At 44.1% G+C, this 20,189-nt stretch overlaps 1 protein-coding gene across 1 annotated transcript in view; it reads right to left on the bottom strand.

Moving 5' to 3' along the window:
- Window positions 1-19,971, bottom strand: part of LOC127421798 (SH3 domain-binding glutamic acid-rich protein-like) — a 61,397-nt gene extending 41,426 nt beyond the window's left edge. The window contains exon 1 of the mRNA XM_051664924.1: window positions 19,723-19,971. Coding sequence (XP_051520884.1) covers window positions 19,723-19,971 — 249 coding nt within the window. The remainder of the gene's footprint in view (window positions 1-19,722) is intronic.
- Window positions 19,972-20,189: the final 218 nt, after the last annotated feature.

Here is a 20,189-nt window from a genome sequence, read left to right as displayed (position 1 = left end):
TTGGGAGCAATTTCCAAATGCCAGAAGGTACCACGTTCATCTGTATAAACAATAGTACAAAAGTATAAACACCATGGGACCATGCAGCCATCATATCGCTCAGGAAGGAGACGCATTCTGTCTCCTAGAGATGAATGTAGTTTGGTGCGAAAAGTGCAAATCAATCCCAGCACAACAGCAAAGGACCTTGTGAAGATGCTGGAGGAAACAGGTAGACAAGTATCTATATCCACAGTACAACTAGTCCAATATCGACATAACCTGAAAGGCTGCTCAGCAAGGAAGAAGCCAATGCTCCAAAACCGCCATAAAAAAGCCAAACTAGAGTTTGCAAGTGCACATGGGGAAAAAGATCTTAGTTTTTGGAGAAATTTCCTCTGGTCTGATGAAACAAAAATTGAACTTTTTGGCCATAATGACCATCGTTATGTTTGGAGGAAAAAGCGTGAGGCTTGTAAGCCGAAGAACCCCATCCCAACCGTGAAGCATGGGGGTGGCAGCATCATGTTGTGGGGGTGCTTTATTGTGGGAAGCTTGTGGAAGGCTACCCAAAAAGTTTGAACCAAGTTAAACAATTTAAAGGCAATGCTACCAAATACTAACAAATTGTATGTAAACTTCTGACCCACTGAGAATGTGATGAAAGGTATAAAAGCTTAAATAAATAATTCTCTCTACTATTATTCTGACATTTCACATTCTTAAAATAAAGTAGTGATCCTAACTGACCTTAGACAGGGAATATTTTCTACGATTAAATGTCAGGAATTGTTTGAAGAGTTTAAATGTATTTTGCTAAGCTGTATGTAAACTTCTGACTTCAAATGTATTTATTTGTATTGTATGAAAGTCATGAAAAAGAGCTGAAATATGTTATAAAAATCTTCACTTCGGTTCTGCTGAAGAAGGAAAGTCATATACATCTAGGATGGCTTAAGGGTAAGTAAATCATGAGAGAATTTTCATTTTTGGGTGAACTAACCCTTTAAGATACTTCAGGGTTCTACAGTGCGAGCGTTTCACTCGCATTTGCGTGCGATTAACCAAATTAAAATCTAAATCGCGATATGAACCCAGTGCGATTTTCAAACCGTGAGGGCTGCGATTTCATTAAATAAATAGTCTCAACGTGCTGCCTGCTGTGCTGTGCTTATGTGCATGGCTGTTTTGTCTGTAGTGTATAGTGCTTCTTAACATTATTATATGTAACGTCTGTGTAAGATCAGTGATGGCTAATTACACTTTGTTTGAAAAAAACTTTGTTTGAAAAAAAACCTTTTAGCCTTTTGACATTTGCATATAAATTACTGACCTGGTCTCCACGTTTACATTTATATGGGTGCTAAATTGCAGATGGTCTTTATCACTATCAAAAGGATGCTAAAACAGGCCTCCTCTGAAGTGTCTCCATCAAGCTTCAAACACATTCCACAGAGAGGAGGGTGACTCCCCCCCCCCCCCGTGCCAGGCACCAGAGCAGTTGTCTGTCTCCAGTAATTCCAATACACGTCACACACACACCTAAAGACATTTTCTCTATTTTAGGCCATAGTAAGCAGTTATAAATGTATCTGCTATATGCATGTGTTGTATGTATATTCCCCTATCATATTAACTTAGTTAAAACCCTTTACTTGTATTAGTTAGACGTTAAATGCCTATATTCAAGTGTATGAGTGTTTCTCTGCTTTAATATCGTCTGGAGGTTACCTTCTTGGTATCAAAATGATCTTCCCTTTATTTCTCACACAATAATGTACACCATGTGATCGTGAAATGCATCGAACAATTCTTACTATGTTTTGAATTAAAAGCTGCACTAGCGGTCCAGATCAGCAATAAAATGCGAATGGGCCATAAACGGAGACAAAGGATGTTTCTCCCGCTCAAAATGCATGCCTCTGATTGGCCACTCCACCCACAAAATGGGTGCGGCAATGAACTATCAAAACTCCAGAGCGCAAAGAAATCATCGCTCAAAACTTCTTCTTCTTGAGACCAACCCACTCCAAAACTCTCTCTTGAGTTTAACCTTCTGGCAGTGTTTACCTTCAAGTAACTTTGTGGATTTCCTGTGGACTTCTTCAACTCACTCCTAAAGAAATCATCGAGAACCTCGTCTACCGCATCAAGACTCTTATTCAGCAACAAACCAATGCAAGTAACAATTTACAACTGATTAGATGCGCGTTTAAGTTTGAACCCCTTTTAAGGTGAATTGTGCCTCTGATGATTCTCATTTAGGTTGTGGTTAACTGAGAGTTTTAAAACCCTTGAAATACTGCCATTCTTTGCTCTCTCTCTCTCTCTCTCTCTCTCTCTCTCTCTCTCTCTCTCTCTCTCTCTTTTCCTTACATTCCTTCATTCTATATATGTATGTTTTGCTTAGTTTGTTTGTATGTTAGTTATAGTTTCATTTATTAAATCCCTTATATTCACGATTGATTGTCTCTGTGTTCCGCTCACAATTCAAAGTCACTGAATGTTGCTCCTTGCTTCATGCTAAACTACTGCTAACACTGTATAAGTAGGAAGGCTATTGTTCCTTGGCCAGGAAAGTAGTCTTCCAAGAGTTGATAAATAATTATATTGTCTGCTCGCTGGACGGACAGATCAAGTAATTGTAATATCGATTCTGCTACAGTTAATTCTAAGATCTAATCTAAATATTTATTATTGATTATAACCAGTTATAATTAATTATAAATAATTCCCTTTTAAGCTAATTTGCTACATATAACTGCAATAATATAAAATTCAAGTTGACTGGGTTTAAATAAAATAATGATGACAAGTGATTGTGATGCACTGTTCTATTTATTTATTTTTTAGAGGACTCAAGTGTGAACACCCTTTCTAGAACAGTATTTCCATTTGGCAGTAAAACATGGGCAAAACATGATTTAATTTAGGTTAAAAGGAATTACACATGTTTTTTGTTTTATGTTCATCATATGGCAGTTCACATCGCAATCGCATATCGCAATTATAGTCTCTTTCTCACATGCACACCATTTTATTCTCTCACACACACTCTTATACTCACTCACACACACTGTCATACTCTCTATTACACACTATCAAACCACTTACACACACTATCATACTCTCTCACACACACACCATCATATTCTCTCACACAACTATCAAGCCCCTTATACATACTATCAAACTCTCTCTCACACACAATATCAAACCACTTACACACACTATCATACTTTCTCACACACACGCCATCATATTCTCTCACACAACTATCAAGCCCCTTATACATACTATCAAACTCTCTCTCACACACACTATCAAACCATTTACACATGTTATCAAAGCCTCTCACACATGCACTATTGAACCTCTCTCATGTGTACTACCAAACTTTTTTGTTTGATGGTTTGTGCAAGAGACTTCTATGCCATTACCATCTCTATAAAAGAAATGTTTTGGAATGGCTCCTTTTACATGCATGGATCAACAAGAAGATAACAGAGAAAGAGGAGGTGCCAGGAGTTGGAGAGGGGTGCAACTGTGTGGTAGAAGACCAATGAGGGGAAGACCAAGAACTGTAGTCTGTGATGAGATAAGGGCTACTATTATCGATCATGTGATAAACCATGGTCTACCTTTGAAATCTCCCATGCTCAACAGTGGAATCCAGTGTGCAAATATTTCAACAAACAAACACGTAAGATATTCATTCTGCAAGTGAACCTAACTGACCTAAATTACAGTGGGCAGTATTATGTACTGTAAATTGAGATAGCAGAAAGATTTTGTCATTGTCTTTTTACAGTAATTTATACTGTAATCTGCTTTACTGTGGGACCCAATGGGATATTCTCTGCTGAGCAAGAAACTGCACTTGTGAATATGGTGATTGGCAAAAATACAATAAAATAAAATAATAATAATGCAAACACAATTTTTTGGCAGACAACGGTACATTTGCAAATGTTCATAATGTAAGCATATATACAGTGCATTCAGAAAGTATTCAGACCCCTTCAGTTGTTTTCACATTTTGTTATGTTGCAGCCTTATGTTAGAATGCTTTAACTTATTATTATTTTCACATCAATCTACACTCTATATCCCATAATGACAAAGCAAAATTCAGATTTTTGATAACACTGCAAATGTATTAAAAATAAATAAAACTGAAATATCACATTTAATCACAGTATTCAGACCCTTTGCTATGACACTTGAAATGTAGCTCAGGTGCATCCCATTTCCCTCGATCATCTTTGAGATGTTTCTTCACTTTGATTGGAGTCCACCTGTGGCAAATTCAATTGATTGGACATGATTTGGAAAAGGCACACACCTGTCTATATAAGGTCTCACAGTTGAAAACACATAACAGAGCAACAACCAAGCCATGAGGTCAAAGGAACTGCCTGCAGAGATCAGAGACAGAACTGTGTCGAGGCATAGATCTGGGGAAGGCTACAAAACAATTTCATGCATTCCCAAGAGCACAGTGGCCTCCATAATTCTTAAATGGAAGAAGTTTGGAACAACCAGGACTCTTCCTAGAGATGGCCGCTCGGCCAAACTGAGTGTGGCAGGGAGGAGGGCAGGGCCGGGTCGTGATGCTGCACACCCGGCCCCTAATCAGGCTAATCAAGCCCTCGAGTTGGAAAAAGGCGACCGGAGGTGGCAGTTCCAGAGAGAGAGAGTTACGGGCAGCTGCCCAGCATGTGTTTGTGTTTGTCTTTTTGTTTAAGTTTATTATTAAATTATTACTTATATTATCATGCCGGTTCTTGCCTCCTCCTTTCCCTCTAACCCCTTTACACTGGTGCTGCAACCCAGGAAGGAGGAGGGATGCGCTGTAGTAGAGTCCTCGCCACTACCATCCACCCCAATGGAGCAGCCGCGGCCATCTGCCAGGGGACGGAGGAACCTGGCCGCCTGAGAGCGGAGGAACGGCCGCCAACCACGAGGGGAATAGGGGCTCCTAAATGGCCGCCTGGAGCGGGAGGACCACTGCCAGGGGTGGGGGAGACCCCTTCCGTCCACTGGAAATGCGCCAGGTTGGTCTGTCCGCCAGGGGCCAGAGGACTGCCTCCAATCCGGCCCGGGGAGGCGCGGCTGTCACCCGCTAGAGGGTGGAGCAGTGGCCGGGGACCAGGCTATGGCGTATCGGAGAACCGATGAGTAAATAATGATTTTTTTTCTCTCTCTCTCTCTCCTCTCTCTCTCCCAGTGCCGCACCGCGTTGGCCTTTCCCTCTCTTTTTAAATATTATTATCGGTTTTTGGTTGGTATCATCACTGTCACAGTGTGTATGTACCATGTTGTTTTTGTTATTATTGTTGTTTCCCTCCCCTTGTCCCCTCCCCAGTTCCAGGAAGACGGGGATGACTTGCCGGCAGATGGGGCAGAAGGGCACGCCGCCCCCTTACGTCAAGCCGAGGGCTCCCCGGCCTGAGAGAATGAGGGAGGAATGTGGCAGGGCGGAGGGTGGGGCCAGGTCGTGATTCCGCACACCCGGCCCCTAATTAGGCTGATTAAGCCCGAGAGGGATAAGGGTTACCGGAGATGGCAGTGCAAGAGAGAGAGAGTTACGGGCAGCTGTCCGACACCTGTATGTGTGTGTTTGTCTTTTTGGTTCAGTTTCTTATTAAACTATTATTTATATTATCAAGCCGGTTCTCGCCTCCTCCTTTCCCTATAACCCTTTTACACTGGTGCCACAACCTGGGAAGGAGGAGGGATGCACCGTATTAGAGTCCTCACCACTACCATCCACCCCAATGGAGCAACCGCAGCCATCCGCCGGGCAGCTGTCCGGCATGTGTTTGCGTTTGTCTTTTTGTTTACATTGATTATTAAATTATTATTTATATTATCAAGCCGGTTCTCGCCTCCTGCTTTCCCTCTAACCCCTTTACACTGGTGCCGCAACCCAGGAAGGAGGAGGGATGCACCGTAGAAGAGTCCTCGCCACTACCATCCACCCCTACGGAGCAGCCACGGCCATCCGCCAGGGGATGGAGGAGCCTGGCCGCCTGGCCTGAGAGAACAAGGGAGGAATGTGGCAGGGCAGAGGGCGGGGCCGGGTCATGATTCCACACACCTGGCCACTAATTAGGTTGATTAAGCCCAAGAGGGATAAGGGTGACCAGAGACAGCAGTGCAAGAGAGAGAGAGATTTATGGGCAGCTGTCCGACACCTGTGTGTCTGTGTTTGTCTTTTTGGTTCAGTTTCTTATTAAACTATTATTTATATTATCAAGCTGGTTCTCACCTCCTCTTTCCCTCTAAACCCTTTACACTGGTGCCTCAACCCGGCAAGGAGGAGGGATGCGCCGTAGTAGAGTCCTCGCCACTACTATCCACCCCAACGGGGAACGGCCGCCGACCGCGAGGGGAGGAAGGGCTCCTAGCCGACCGCCTGGAGCGGTCAGGGCTGCTGCCAGGGGCGGAGGAGACCACCAGCCGCTAAAACACAGCGGGTTCAAGAGGAACGCCGACCGCGAGTGGAGAGGGGCTCCTGGCCAACCGCCTGGAGCAGGAGAACTGCTGCCAGGGGCAGGGGAGACCCCTTCCGTCCACAGAAAACACGGCGGGGCTTTCCGTCCGCCTGGGGCCGGAGGACTGCCTCCGATCCACGCGGGGAGGTGCGGCTGTCGTGGGTGGAGGAGTGGCCAAGGACCAGGCTATGGCGTATCGGAGAACCGGCGAGTAATTTTTTTTCTCTCTTTCTCCTTTCTCTCTTCCGCTGTCGCTCCGTGTTGGACTTTCCCTCTTGTTTTTTTGTTGTTGTTTTTTCCCTCCCCTTGTCACCCTCCCAGGTCCGAAGAGGCGGGGATGACCTGCTATGAGGTGGGGCCAGGAAGGCACGGCCCCCCCGGGGGCTCCCTCGCCTTAAGGAAAGGAGGGAGGAGTGTGGCAGGGAGGAGTGTGGGACCGGGTCGTGATGCTGCACACCCGGCCCCTAATCAGGCTAATCAAGCCCTTGAGGGGGATAAAGGCAACCGGAGGTGGCAATTCCAGAGAGAGAGAGAGTTACGGGCAGCTGCCTGGCATGTGTTTGTGTTTGTCTTTTTGTTTAAGTTTATTATTAATTGGTTCTCGCCTCCTCCTTTCCCTCTAACCCCTTTACACTGAGCAATCGAGGAGAAGGGCCTTAGTAAGAGAGATGACCAAGAACCCGATGGTCACTCTGGCTGAGCTCCAGAGATCATGTGTGGAGATGGGAGAAACTTGCAGAAGGACAACCATAACTGCAACACTCCACTGATCTGGGCTTTATGGCAGAGTGGCCAGACGGAAGCCTCTCCTCAGTGCAAGAGGAACAAGATTGTGAGAAACAAGATTCTCTGGTCTGATGAAACGAAGATTGAACTGTTTGGCCTCAATGTCAAGCATCATGTCTGGAGGAAACCAGGCACCGCTCATCACCTGTGCAATACCATCACAAAGTTGAAGCATGGTGGTGGTAGCATCATGCTGTGGTTTATTTTTTCAGAAGCAGAGACTGAGGGACTGGTCAGAGTTGAAGGAAAGCTGAATGCAGCAAATTATAGAGATATCCTTAATGAAAACCTGGTCCAGAGCACTCAGGACCTCAGTCTGGGCTGAAAGTTCACCTTCCAACAGGACAATGATGCTAAGTACTCAGCCAAGACAACACTAGAGTGGCTTAGGGACAACTCTGTGAATGTCCTTGAGTGGACCAGCCAGATCCCAGACTTGAACCCAATCGAACATCTCTGGAAAGACCTGAAAATGGCTGTCCACCGACGGTCCTCATCCAACTGACAGAGCTTGAGAGGATCTGCAAAGAAGAATGGCAGAAAATCCCCAAATCCAGGTGTGCAAAGCTTGTCACATCATACCCAAAAAGACTTGAGGCTGTAATCGCTGCCAAAGGTGCTTCAATTCAAAGTACTGAATTTAAGGGTCAATGTGATATTTCAGGTTTTTCTTTTTAATAAATTTGCAAAGTTATTAAAAATCATTTTTTTGCTTTACAATTATGAAGTATGAAGTTTAGAATGATGTAAAAAAAAAAAATAATAATTTAAAGCATTTTAGCATAAGGCTGCAACATAACAAAACGAATTGTGTGTGTGTGTGTGTGTGTATATATATATATATATATATATATATATTAATTTAAAGCATTTTAGCATAAGGCTGCAACATAACAAAACGAATTGTGTGTGTGTGTGTGTGTGTGTGTGTGTGTGTGTGTGTGTATATATATATATATATATATATATATATATATATATTAATTTAAAGCATTTTAGCATAAGGCTGCAACATAACAAAACGAACTGTGTGTGTGTGTGTGTGTGTGTGTGTGTGTATATATATATATATATATATATATATATATATATATATATATATATATATATATATATAGACCAAGAAAGATTTCAGCCACAACCGCCAGAAAAATTGTCCGGGATACAAAGAAAAACCCACAGGTAACCTCAGGAGAAATACAGGCTGCTCTGGAAAAAGACGGTGTGGTTGTTTCAGGGAGCACAATATGACGATACTTGAACAAAAATGAGCTGCATGGTCGAGTTGCCAGAAAGAAGCCTTTACTGTGCCAATGCCACAAAAAAGCCTGGTTACAATATGCCCGACAACACCTTGACACGCCTGTGGAGTGACGAGACCAAAATAGAGCTTAATGGTCACAACCATAAGCGCTATGTTTGGAGAGGGGTCAACAAGGCCTATAGTGAAAAGAATACCATCCCCACTGTGAAGCATGGTGGTGGCTCACTGATGTTTTGGGGGTGTGTGAGCTCTAAAGGCACGGGGTATCTTGTGAAAAGTGATGGCAAGATGAATGCAGCATGTTATCAGAAAATACTGGCAGACAATTTGCATTCTTCTGCACGAAAGCTGCGCATGGGACGCACTTGGACTTTCCAGCACAACAATGATACTAAGCGCAAGGCCAAGTTGACCCTCCAGTGGTTAAGCAGAAAAAGGTGAAGGTTCTGGAGTGGCCATCACAGTCTCCTGACCTTAATATCATCGAGGCACTCTGGTGTAGGGCTTTACTGGTTGTTTAGATCAGTGTTACTATCAGAAATAATTAATAATTATTTCTTTAGTTATTAATTAATATTTAAATTAATTAATTGAATCTAACTCATTAAAACCTCATATGGGGCTCCAGTAAATGTAGTGTGCTATGTTTAGGAGCGGGTTTGGTTACTAGCAATAATTAATAATTATCAAAGATAATTATTAATTATTAAACTCAACAGAACATTGATGAGAATCAATGTTAGCTTTTTTAATCCTTTAAATCAACAATTATCAAAGATAATCACTAATCATTAACATCGATGAAACATTAATTAAAATTAACACTAGCTTATTGATCATTCAAATTCAACAATCATCAAAGATAATTATCAATTATCAAAAATCAATAGAATATTAATAAGGATTAACATTGACGGGGCACCACCCTGGAAACAGGGACTAATAACCAGATAGTATAACAGTCTCAATATTAGATTGTTCTCTTAGGAAAATCGACATCCGAAGAATATCGATTTTCGGGGAAAAAAACAATGAATGAAGGCTTGAATCCGAGCACTGACATCCTGTCAGCATGACACAGGTGTATGCAAAACAAACCAAAACACTTCTCTTTGTAATATAACAACATTTATTTATGCCGTAATATCAATTAATAATTAATACAATGCAGTCAATAAACTTCCGACTTACAACTACAAACTAAACAGTGATATGATTAGATATGGAAATCAAAATAATCCTGTAACACATGAGGGTGTTTGTGTGAGTGTGTGTGTGTGTGTGTGTAAGGAGGGACGCGCACAAAATGGCGGACGTGACTCTCGTGGAGTGTATGTCACGCGAGACTTCCGGCCAGGGAATATGACCGCGAATGTGGGCGGAGAGAAACCAGTCAATGGTAGCTTAGGGACAAAGCTGAGCTTTATCACGAAGCTATCTACTAGCCAAAAATGTGTGCCAGAATGTTTGCGAGGGGTCGCATGTGTGTGTGGAGAGAGAGAGAATTAAGTGACAGCCCCAAAGCCGATTTCGCGATCGTGGGAGAGAAAGCAGCTGTTAGTTTATCACTCAGAGACGCGGTGGACGGCTCGTAAACAGTCCCACATTCTTTGATTCTTTAATGGATAAACTCAGTTTGCCGGTCTCACCCGCGATGGCGGAAATGCACAACAGCCCACTGTGGTTGGACCACAATACAGCAAATCAATTCATGATAATTAATACCCTGAGTATTAATAATGAGCGGACATGGCGGTCCATAAACTGTACAAGCAAAAACCTTGAAACACAAGAATAACACACTATAATATTCTATCTCTGCCCAGACGTAAACCTCTTACTTGAATCGCATGAGGATGCAGGTGGAATGTGTGTTCATCCGTCCTTTAACTCAGACTCAGTTCCTCGAGGCTTGGGTGATGACGTGAGGCCGTTTCCTCGCTCTGTCGGCGGGCGGTACGGCTGCTGATTCTCGGCGGGCTGGCGGAGAAATCAGAAACGTCGACTTGATTGAAGATGGAAGAGAAATCTTTAATCTCTTCACTTCTGCAGGCAAACGGATGAAGATGCGGATTGCTCGGCAGTCTCCTTCGGATCCGTTAGAGTGTTCGGTTGAACACAGAGTAATCTCAACTCGTCCAGCGAGATGGAGATTGTATGGCCACAGTTTCAAGTCGGACGTTACTTCCTTGTGCCACGAGACTGCACCTGAGAGCAGCGATGAGCTGCGTCTACCCACGGCGAGCAAAGTTGCTGGAAGCAAATCCCAGAAGCATTTCAGAGGTATTTCTACTCCTGATGATGTCATGGTTGAGGTGCGTTCTGTTGTGTGCCTCATCCAATAGGAGTTGAGAGTTCGATCCTTTAGTGAGCAAGGCTTCATGGGATCTGTAGTCTGTTTTGGACTCCCTTTGTTTGATTTTGGCGTGGTTTTTATCAGTAAGATTTACAACTTGGTATGTGGGGGGCTGAGTTAGGTTTTACGACTGTGTTAGGCCTGCCTTTGTCTTCTATCCGAATACATGAGGCCCAACACTGGGGAGAACTCAAACGTGTGATTCATGCAAGACGACCAAAGACTTTGCATGACCTGGAGGCATTTTGCCAAGACGAATGGGCAGCTATACCACCTGCAAGAATTTGGGGCCTCATAGACAACTATTACAAAAGACTGCACGCTGTCATTGATGCTAAAGGGGGCAATACACAGTTTTAAGAACTAAGGGTATGCAGACTTCTGAACAGGGGTCATTTCATTTTTTTCTTCGTTGCCATGTTTTGTTTTATGATTGTGCCATTCTGTTATAACCTACAGTTGAATATGAATCCCATAAGAAATAAAATAAATGTGTTTTGCCTGCTCACTCAAGTTTTCTTTAAAAACATCCTGGTTACTTGCGTAACCTCCGTTGTATGATGGAGGGAACGAGACGTTGTGTCGATGTAATGACACTAGGGGTCATTCTTGGGAACCTGAGACACCTCTGGTCTTTGATAAACGGCTAATGAAAATTGGCGAGTGGTATTTGCATGCCACTCCCCTGGACATATGGGTATAAAAGGAGCTGGTATCCAACCACTCATTCAGGTTTTATGCTGAGGAGCCAAGACAAGGTCCGGCCATTTCAGCGGGTAGTTCAGCATTATGGCAGGTGGGACACAACATCTCGTTCCCTCCATCAGGGAACGGAGGTTACGCAAGTAACCAGGACGTTCCCTATCACTCGACGTTGTGTCGATGTAGTGACACTAGGGGTCCCTATACAAAGCGCCGCAACTGGCAGAACTGTGTTACGTGAACTGGCGGTGTGTGATGGGCAGACAACTGTGTGCCTCATAGCCAGAGCACCAGGCCAACACGTAACCTCCCCCAACATAGTTATGAGTGTCGAACGGCACTTTGGGGACAAGTCGACTACCCAAAAGATAGAGACAGGCTTAACCCAGTCGTGGCCTCTTTTCCCCTTCTTTTTTTCCACTCCCTAAAAAACAAGGGGGATTATCCGTCTGGGCTGCCAGGTCTATTCGGGGGTGTCCCTCCCAAGGGGAGGACCCTGCGGAGACCACACTTCGCCCAAAGAGAGTGGGGGATATTTAAGTGGAAAATACATCACAAACTGACTTGCCGACCATGTGGAGAAGTCTCATGATAGATCCTACCCAACGGGGGAGGAGTTACTACAAACATGGAGACTGTGGCAGAGGGGGCTCTGCCCAAGGAAGACGCAGTTTGCCAACAGGGAAACTAATTAGCAGAAGATATACATCACACGGGGTTACCTTACAGGGAACCGCCACATGCGGAGCACCTACCCCAGAACAGGGCTCTTAGATAGCACGTGTACTGGGTCGGCAGCGAGTCCCTCCGAAAACTCGACTGCCGCAGGGCTTGGAGGAAGTCAACCAGGGAACATAGTTTCTGAACACTACTGGGAATTAATGGCGCACATCATCAGCTCAGAGGAGGTGAAAGGCCCTATGTGCAAGCGATACACCCGGCCAACTATCCCGGGCTTATACGCTTGTAATGCGTGCCACTACCCGGGATGAAATCGGTTCCACCCGGAGGTTGTAGAACCTCACAAAGGAGTTGGGTGTTGCCCAACATGTTGCTCTGCAAATGTCTGTTAGAGAGGCACCACTGGCCAGGGCCCAGGAGGCCGCTACACCCCTGGTAGAATGGGCTCATAGCCCTACCGGGGGCAGCATGTCCTGGGCGATATGCCATAGCTATGGCGTCAATGAGCCAGTGGGCGATCCTCTGTTTGGAGACAGTGCTTTCTTTCCGCTGTGCACCAAAGCAGACAAAGAGCTGCTCAGAGATCCTAAAGCTCTGTGTGTGATCCAAATAGATGCGTAAAGTACGCACCGAACACAGCAACGACAGGGCTGGGTCTGCCTCCTCCTGGGGCAGCGCTCGCAGGTTCACCACCTGGTCCCTAAAAGGGGTCGTGGGAACCTTGGGCACATAGCCCGGTCGGGGTCTCAAGATCACGTGAGAGTAGCCCGGACCGAACTCCAGGCACGTTTCACTGACAGAGAACGCTTGCAGTTCTCCTACCTCTTGATGGAAGTGAGTGCATTCAGGAGGGCAGTCTTCAAGGAGAGTGCCTTAAGCTCGGCTGACTGCAAAGGCTCAAAGGGGGCTCTCTGTAGACCCTGAAGAACTACAGAGAGGTACCATGAGGGAACGAGGCACGGTCTGGAGGGGTTCAGCCTCCTGGCACCTCTCAGGAACCTGATGATCAGGGCATGCTTCCCTAAGGACTTACCGTTCATTGTGTCATGGTGTGCTGCTATAGCAGCAACGTACACCTTCAAGGTGGAAGGGGACAGCCACCCTTCCAACCTCTCCTGCAGGAAGGAAAGCACCGATCTGACTGCGCATCTCCGGGGGTCTTCCTGTCGGGAAGAACACCACTTAGCGAACAGACGCCACTTAAAAGCATACAGGCGCCTCGTAGCCTGAGTGATCGTGTCTACCACCGCGGTCATGTTCTCGCAGTGAGAACATGAACCATCCACGAATGCTGCCTCTGTGTGGGTCGCGCCCAGACACAAAAGACAGCGATCGTGACCGTCTGAAGTTGAGAGGTAACGACCGCAACCAGGAATAACACACAATTGGAAAGGCACGGTAGATTGCTAAGGTCTTCCGCATCCCATCCAGGGGCTAGAAATGGAGATTCCAGAGGTCTGGTCGCAGGTGTCTGATGGTGCCCCGTCCCTGAGAAAGAAGGTTCTCCCTCAAGGGAATTCACCAGGGGGGGCTGTCGCGAGGAGCGTGAGGTCCGAGAACCACGTCTTGGTGGGCCAGTAGGGTTCTACCAGGACGACCTGCTCCTCGTCCTCCCTGACCTTGCACAGAGTCTGCAAGTAGACTCACTGGGGGAAACGCATATTTGCGCAGGCTTACTACCAGCTCCAATGCAGTGGGTTCCGTCAACCCTGGGTCGCCTGTCTCAGGGGCGCTTTGACGACCTTTGTGGGTTCTTGGTGGCCGGCCGTGAGATGGGTGGCATCTGCTTCCTGCGATGGGCTTCACGCCAGGGCCAGGCCGAAGGGGTTGGCTACGGCGGAGCCAGTGCAGTCACCGCAGGGGGACACCCTTGGTGACGAGCAGACAGGGTGCAGGATCTTGAGCCACGCCGGTGGACGGATATGCCGGATAGCCTCCTCCTTCTGCTTCACCGTCGAGAACTGCTGGGCAAAGTCATCGATGGTGTCGCCGAATAGGCCAGCCTGGGAGATAGGGGCAGCAAGGAATCATGTCTTGTTGGCCTCACCCATCTCGACCAGGTTGAGCCAAAGGTGGCGCTCCTGGACCACTAATGTGGACATCGTCCACTCGAGAGACCGCGCCGTGACCTTCGTCGCTTGGAGAGTGAGGTCGTTGCCGAGCACAGTTCCTGCATCAGGTCTGGGGTGGAACTACCCTCGTGCAGTTCTTTTAGCGCCTTGGCTTGGTGGACCTGCAGGAGAGCCATGGCGTGCAGGGCAGAGGCGGCTTGTCCAGCAGCGCTGTAGGCTTTGGCCATCAGGGACGACGTGAACCTACAGGGCTTCAACTGGAGCTTTGGCCGTCCGCGCCAGGTAGTGGCGCTCTGCGGGCATAGGTGCATTGCGAGCGCCTTATCCGCTGGGGAAATCGCCGTATAGCCCCTGGCCGCCCCACCATCGAGAGTAGTGAGGGTGGGGGAACTGAGAAATCGTGACTGGGCAGTAAAAGGTGCCTCCCACGATTTTGTCAGCTCCTTGTGCACTTCCAGGAAGAAAGGTACTGGAGCGAGGCGCGGCTGCTTTTAGCAGCACCGCAAGCCCAGGAACCAATCATCAATCCGTGAGGGTTCAGTGGAGAGCGGAGGGTTCCACTCTAGCCCGACGCTCGCGGCCGCCTGGGAAACCATGTCCATCATCTCTGCATCAGCCTGTGACTGGGCAATCATCCCCGAAGGGGGGAGCCCAGCTGAGGCTTGTGCGTCCGACTGGACAAGCTGCGCTCGAAAGCTCATCAGCTTCGCGGGCTCCGAACAAGAGGTCGAACTTGCTGTGAGACGAGCCGGCGGACTCATCCGGAAGTCTGATCAGGGCAGACGAGCGTGTTGGGGAATGGGAGGTCCGCAGGGGGATACCTGGTGGAGGCGGTCCCATTGGGGGCCCCCAGTGCTAGCCGCGCTGGCCTCAAACCATAGATAGAAGGACCAAGGTGGGGAGCCGCTTGGGTGGCTTGCTTTCTTATGAAAGCAAGCCGCGACCGCAACGTTGCCATGGTCATGTTCTCGTAGTGAGAACATGAACCATCCACGAATGCTGCCTCCGTATGGGTTGCGCCCAGACATGAAAGACAGTGATTGTGACCGTCTGAAGTTGAGAGGTAACGACCGCAACCAGGAATAACACACAATCGGAAAAACATCTTTAAAAAGACGCGTCTTTAAAACATGCTGCTCTTTTAGAGAAATACACTCTTTCAGGAAAATATACTCTCTTTTTTCTGCCGAAGCGCCCAGGGGCGTTCTCTGCAGTGCACCAGTGCAGAGGAGGGAGAAGCCGCTGAAATGCGCCGTCAGATCCAGCAGAGGTGAATGAAAAGTCAGCTCAGTAGACATCTACCGTACAGTTCTGAAGAGAAAATCTGAATGAGTGGTTGCATACCAGCTCCTTTTATACCCGTATGTCCTGTGGAGTGGCATGCAAATACCACTCGCCAATTTTCATTGGCCTTTTATCAAAGACCAGAGGTGTCTCGGGCTCCCAAGAGTGACCCCTAGTGTCACTACATCAACACAACATCGAGTGAGTGACAGACAGGGAATGGTACATATATTACCAATTCTCCAAGGGTATGCAAACTTTGGAGCACAACTGTATGTATATATATATATATATATATATATATATATATATATATATATATATATATATATATATATAGTTTGTATATCTATGTTTATCTTTTTGTATTGATTACTGGAATTACTGCTTCATTTTTGGATTTTGAGATTTTTTAAAATTTATTTTTTACAGCAATACAGATGAAAATACTGCTTAGTGCTTACTGTAACTTTATAACTTTTTTCATTTTGAGCTTTGTTATTTTGGAATTATTGTGCACCATGCACACATATGTGAAAATACAGTAAAGCACACTGATGAATATTGCAGCATTTGAGATTCATTCCATACTTAGTGTAGAATGGAGTTCATTCTCCACAGTGAAGTGCCTCTCTTGCTTTGTAACAGAATAGTGGTTTGCAAATGTAAAAAAAAAAGAAAAATCAAGCATACCTTAAGCCAAAATTAAAATTCTTGTAATGATTCCTGTTGTTTGCATTACATCACACACAGAAGTGGTGGCAAAAACAGTGGCTTCAAGCCATCAACAGAGCTGACTGGACTGAGAAGATCATTTAAATTCATGGCTTTGTGGCAAACATTTATAGCAAATATTATTACAGGTATCTTTTTAGCCCATATCATTATAATAATTGTATAGCTAAGAATATGTCTGTATTTATGATCATTCTGTGTCACACTTTCATTTAATCATCTAATCTGTCAAATCTAACAAAACAGTTTGCCGGCTTTCTGCCACCACTTACTGCGCATGTGCTGAAATTTCAGAGGTTGCATTTTCTTTCTAAGAATACATTTTTACTCCATTGACGGTTAGATTTAGGGTTGATGTTTGGGGATACAGATAGTGAAATATGTGTTTCTCTTCACTGGCTATGTTTACATGAACTAATTTTCGTCAATCCGAATAAATTCAATTAGATTGCAGATTCCGAATGTACTGTTTTTCCCCAAAACTTTGCAATCCGATACAAATATTTGTTTACATGTGCATTACATGTATTCCAAACCAAACTTCTGCACATGTGAAGAGTGTCAGTTGTTGCGTTCTGAAGAAGCAGAGAAAGTGAAAATGGCACCGAAGTCTGTAATTGGCATTTTTGCTTTGTTGAGATATCTAAAAAAATATGCCAGAAAAGCTTTCTTCTTATGTTACTCACTCTACTCGGCAAACAAAGAATTAGAAACAGCGTCTAATACCCTGTCTGACTTTACCATGTATTCGCCTCATGCCCATTCTTCCTCCAATCTAACAGTAGGCATCACTGGATGCGAGTACAAAGTAAAGACAGGTGTTTGAGAGTTGTCGTTAAAGGAGTTTACAGCTGTGGAATGGAAATTAAATAATAGGGACTTTAAGCAACATCTGCGGACAAGACGCTATGCAAAAATCACTGAACAATAATTAACAGAGCATTTAATCATTCAAGAACAAAAGGTAGGCTATTTAAAACAGAAGGGATGCTTGCAGCGTTAAATAAATGTCAGAGGAAGAGTTTTAGTCTTGTACAAAATAAATAGCCTACGTCTAAAACCTAGATATTATTATTAATAGGCTATCGATATTTTTGAGGTTTTTTTGTTTAAAGCCTATAACCGCAATTTAACATAAGTTTTGAGGAGGGTGTTTTAGCTATTTTCTGTGTTCACTTTGCATCATCTCTTGTAAAACATATTCTAACATTTACTTTCCTAATCTGTCACGTATGATCGACTGTCACTATGGCAAAGAAGAAATGCTTTAGAAATTAGGTTTCGATGTCAGGAAGTGAAGTCACGTATATGCAATGGAACACAGAACACCGTAACCACACCTGCTGTTTAAAGTCCCTATTAAGAATGATACAACATTCTTTTTTGCTTTATGTGATGTCATGAAAGAAAATATGTGCCCTGCAGAATATTCAGTGTGAGCCCCCATACCCTTAATAATGTGTTTTGTCATTTCTTTGTATAAATTAGGTTCCAGCTAAGAGTATCATGTATAAACATACATACACACCACATCTCTGTGCATGAGCGCAAGGTATTTTAGAATACGATTGAGAAAGTAGTCAGATTCAAAAGTTTTCATAGCTAATATTTGTATTTTAATCTGATTATTTTAGGTCTACACCACCTCCTTCAATGTGATGGAAATTTCATTTGGATCCAGCTCAGTCGAATCATTTTTGTGTTTACATAAAGGTTTTTCAATCCGATTGAGCTATCAGTCGGATTCTTAATGGATTATTTGGTTGCATATAAACGTGGCCACTGTATTACATCCTTTACAGCTAAAAACAACTCACTTTTGGCACCCCTCTGTGGGCATTTCACCTGGTAAATGGATCTTACATGTGCCCTTATGGCCCAAAGCACTTCCCACTTCGGCCACTGGAGGCAATGTTTCGAATTTCGGTAAGCACAAACTGAGTTTAGCTCAAGAAAAGTCAATCCACTGTTTCTGAATTCACTGTAAGATCATTCTGCATAAATACAAAGAAGCTATGTGATAGCACTGTGCCCAAAGTTGAAGTCATTATTAACTTATGATGGACTACAAAAATGGCCACTGATGAACACCAATGGTTCTTGCCTGTCTTGTGACCAGAGTCCTTCTATCAAGTGGAGCCTACAAGGTTAGCAACAAAATGCATAACGTGGCGATCCCATAGATTTTCTATGGGCGATACACCAATCTTCAACATGTTTTCACTAAACAATCTTTTTGGAATGAACTATGTGTGCAGTTTACTACGTAAAATTGCTGTTTTATAAGAGAAGACACAGACAATTTTGCGACAGGCAGATGTCAGTTTACAGCTCTCCCATTAATTTGTATGGTATCCGCAAATGGTGACTTGGTGAGATGGTTATCTCAGTAATTAAAAAAATCTCTGTTGTGACCAAACATCATTGACCTCAATAGCACCATATTTGATTTGAGAGCTACAGCAGGGGGAACATTTTTCAGTGAATAACAAATGTAATTTTGGTCTGTTCGTCAAACAAAGCTATCCAATGACTTCAGAAGAATTCTAATATAGCGCACAAGTATGGACTACTTTTATGGTGCTTTTTGGTCACTGTGTCAGACCGAGTCCTTTTTCACTTTCATTTTATGAAAAAGAATGTTCAATTCACCTTTTGCAATCCCACGGAAGCAGTGGTGTAGTAGTGACTGGAAAGGTGGGCATACTGTGAATTTATCAGCACGGGTGCAATCAGGACGATTACAAAGTTTAATAGTGCAAGTTATGTTTAAATGCTTAAAAATTTTCATGTTTAGCAGCTATTTAAATTTACAGCGCAATTGAAAATCTTAACTTTTTAATGAGTTTATTTACAAAGTGTAAAGAATATCTTGGTATTACCATGAGGCATATCGAAAAACATGGTAGTACCATTATAGGCTAGGTTGTGATGAAGAAAAAATTGTTAACTGTTTTTTTTTTTTTTTTTTTTAGTATTGCATCCCTTAAACATGTAAATCTCCAAATAAACACTTTTTATCCCTCCAGATGAACTATTGAAATGAACTCTGAAAGATTCTTTTTCTAAAGGAAAAACTGGTGCAGGTTTGGAATGTGATCTCAGAGATATATAAGGAAACTGGAGGGACCCTGCAACTGTTATTAGATCACACAGAATTTTTTAAACAGGGTTGAGTTCAAAACAACTTTACTTTTAGAACCTTATTAAATCCACTGCTAATTATTGACAATGCACTTTTGGACTATTGACTAATTTACTCGGCAATCTGTATTTAGCTAAATCGAGCATTTCGGCTTGTGTGACCTGTTGAGTGAATGAATATAGACACACTTGTGAATAAATGAACATGCGATTTCTTACCGCCGTCGATCCTGAAGATGATGCTAGGAAGACTTTAATGACCATTTTGTGGAGGTGTGAAGTTAAATGATGGGAAACAGTGTTTAAGGGAACAGAGATCCACCCCCCTTGACTGGAATTCACACAGCCTTGCAGGGTCAACTTGATCCACTCTGTTTCTATTTTTGTCCCCAGCGCATCATCGTCTGGCGGGATTGGTGCGTTTGGTCTTGGTGTCTGAGTGATTGGCAATTTCAGCTGTCCGTCCATATCAGGAGCTGTCAAAGCTAGTCTATAGCGACCTGCATATTTGGACAGAGATTTCTGAAAGTTTTGATAGATTTAATTTGCATTGACAACATAAAGTGTAATTGCATGTTTTGTTTTTGCCATTAAATAAATTGTTACAATTTTAAAATAATACTACTAATAATAATAATGAATTATTATAAATAATAATTTGTTTAATTTTTTAACTGGTGCGACAC

Source organism: Myxocyprinus asiaticus, chromosome 31 (assembly GCF_019703515.2).
Source record: "Myxocyprinus asiaticus isolate MX2 ecotype Aquarium Trade chromosome 31, UBuf_Myxa_2, whole genome shotgun sequence".
Lineage (NCBI taxonomy): Eukaryota > Metazoa > Chordata > Actinopteri > Cypriniformes > Catostomidae > Myxocyprinus > Myxocyprinus asiaticus.
Note: the sequence above shows the minus strand (reverse complement) of the source record. Positions and strands in the feature narration are given on the sequence as shown.